General features: G+C 49.6%; 1 protein-coding gene across 1 annotated transcript in view; it reads right to left on the bottom strand.

Moving 5' to 3' along the window:
* Positions 1-860: 860 nt before the first annotated feature.
* LOC311122259 (1,4-alpha-glucan-branching enzyme-like) overlaps positions 861-2,806 on the bottom strand; it is a gene marked incomplete at both ends in the record, with an annotated part of 20,233 nt that continues 18,287 nt past the window's right edge. Inside the window, one exon of the mRNA XM_084196650.1 lies at positions 861-1,032. Within this exon, the coding sequence (XP_084052776.1) occupies positions 861-1,032 (172 nt within the window). The remainder of the gene's footprint in view (positions 1,033-2,806) is intronic.

Consider the following 2,806-nt stretch of genomic DNA (forward strand, 5'->3'; position numbering starts at 1 on the left):
CACATTGCTGTTTGAATAAATGTTGATAAATTAGAAAAAAGCTAATTGTGAACCAAAAACTAATGTGACCAGCTAAAAATAAAACATCACTGGTACCCTAGCGACCAAATGCGAGTGTTATAGTCTCCCCCGTCTCCCCCGTCACACACACACTCACACCCTCTCCCCCAACTCACCCATGAAGTTGAGGAAGCCCTCTCCCCCAACTCCCCCATGAAGTTGAGGAAGCCCTCTCCCCCCAACTCCCCCATGAAGTTGAGGTAGCCCTCACCCCCCAACTTACCCATGAAGTTGAGGAAGCCCTCTCCCCCAACTCCCCCATGAAGTTGAGGAAGCCCTCTCCCCCCAACTCCCCCATGAAGTTGAGGTAGCCCTCTCCCCCAACTTACCCATGAAGTTGAGGTAGCTCTCTCCCCCCAACTCCCCCATGAAGTTGAGGTAGCCCTCTCCCCCCAACTCACCCATGAAGTTGAGGTACCCCTTTCCCCCCCCAACTCACCCATGAGGTTGAGGTAGCTCTCTCCCCCCAACTCACCCATGAAGTTGAGGTAGCCCTCTCCCCCAACTCCCCCATGAAGTTGAGGTACCCCTTTCCCCCCCAACTCACCCATGAAGTTGAGGTAGCCCTCACCCCCCAACTCACCCATGAAGTTGAGGTAGCCCTCTCCCCCCAACTCACCCATGAAGTTGAGGTAGCTCTCTCCCCCCAACTCACCCATGAAGTTGAGGTAGCCCTCTCCCCCAACTCCCCCATGAAGTTGAGGTACCCCTTTCCCCCCCAACTCACCCATGAAGTTGAGGTAGCCCTCTCCCCCCAACTCACCCATGAAGTTGAGGTAGCCCTCTAACCCCCAACTCACCCATGAAGTTGAGGTAGCCCTCTCCCCCCAGAGCGTGTGTGAGGAGGCGGATCATCTTATGGAGCTGGATGCCTCGGTCGATGACGGGCGTCATGGGGATCAGGGAACTCATGTTGGTGTACATCTCTTTATCCATCAGCCAGAATGCCAGGGTCTTATCACCTACCAGAGCCTGGCAACACGGACACAGAGAGAGATACTTTACTATTATCTACCAGAGCCTGGCAACATGGGTATATTCCCTTCACTCTTTAGCTGGGGTCCATTCCCTTCACTCTATACCTGGGGTCTATTCCCTTCACTCTATACCTGGGGTCTATTCCCTTCACTCTATAGATGGGGTCTATTCCCTTCACTCTATAGATGGGGTCTATTCCCTTCACTCTATAGCTGGGGTCTATTCCCTTCACTCTATAGCTGGGGTCTATTCCCTTCACTCTATAGCTGGGGTCTATTCCCTTCACTCTATAGCTGGGGTCTATTCCCTTTACTCTATAGATGGGGTCTATTCCCTTCACTCTATAGATGGGGTCTATTCCCTTCACTCTATAGATGGGGTCTATTCCCTTCACTCTATACCTGGGGTCTATTCCCTTCACTCTATACCTGGGGTCTATTCCCTTCACTCTATAGATGGGGTCTATTCCCTTCACTCTATACATGGGGTCCATTCCCTTCACTCTATACCTGGGGACCATTCCCTTCACTCTATACCTGGGGTCTATTCCCTTCACTCTATAGATGGGGTCTATTCCCTTCACTCTATAGATGGGGTCTATTCCCTTCACTCTATAGATGGGGTCTATTCCCTTCACTCTATAGATGGGGTCTATTCCCTTCACTCTATAGCTGGGGTCTATTCCCTTCACTCTATAGCTGGGGTCTATTCCCTTCACTCTATAGCTGGGGTCCATTCCCTTCACTCTATAGATGGGGTCTATTCCCTTCACTCTATACCTGGGGTCTATTCCCTTCACTCTATAGCTGGGGTCTATTCCCTTCACTCTATACCTGGGGTCTATTCCCTTCACTCTATAGCTGGGGTCTATTCCCTTCACTCTATAGATGGGGTCTATTCCCTTCACTCTATAGCTGGGGTCTATTCCCTTCACTCTATAGATGGGGTCTATTCCCTTCACTCTATACATGGGGTCCATTCCCTTCACTCTATAGCTGGGGTCTATTCCCTTCACTCTATAGCTGGGGTCTATTCCCTTCACTCTATAGATGGGGTCTATTCCCTTCACTCTATAGATGGGGTCTATTCCCTTCACTCTATAGATGGGGTCTATTCCCTTCACTCTATAGCTGGGGTCTATTCCCTTCACTCTATAGATGGGGTCCATTCCCTTCACTCTATAGATGGGGTCTATTCCCTTCACTCTATACATGGGGTCCATTCCCTTCACTCTATACCTGGGGTCTATTCCCTTCACTCTATAGCTGGGGTATATTCCCTTCACTCTATACATGGGGTCCATTCCCTTCACTCTATAGCTGGGGTCTATTCCCTTCACTCTATACATGGGGTCTATTCCCTTCACTCTATAGATGGGGTCTATTCCCTTCACTCTATAGATGGGGTCTATTCCCTTCACTCTATAGATGGGGTCTATTCCCTTCACTCTATAGATGGGGTCTATTCCCTTCACTCTATAGCTGGGGTCTATTCCCTTCACTCTATAGATGGGGTCTATTCCCTTCACTCTATACATGGGGTCCATTCCCTTCACTCTATACCTGGGGTCTATTCCCTTCACTCTATAGATGGGGTCTATTCCCTTCACTCTATAGATGGGGTCTATTCCCTTCACTCTATAGCTGGGGTCTATTCCCTTAACTCTATAGCTGGGGTCTATTCCCTTCACTCTATAGATGGGGTCTATTCCCTTCACTCTATAGCTGGGGTCTATTCCCTTCACTCTATACCTGGGGTCTATTCCCTT

This window comes from Coregonus lavaretus, assembly GCF_964263955.1.
Source record: "Coregonus lavaretus genome assembly, contig: HAP1_SCAFFOLD_6832, whole genome shotgun sequence".
Taxonomy (NCBI): domain Eukaryota; kingdom Metazoa; phylum Chordata; class Actinopteri; order Salmoniformes; family Salmonidae; genus Coregonus; species Coregonus lavaretus.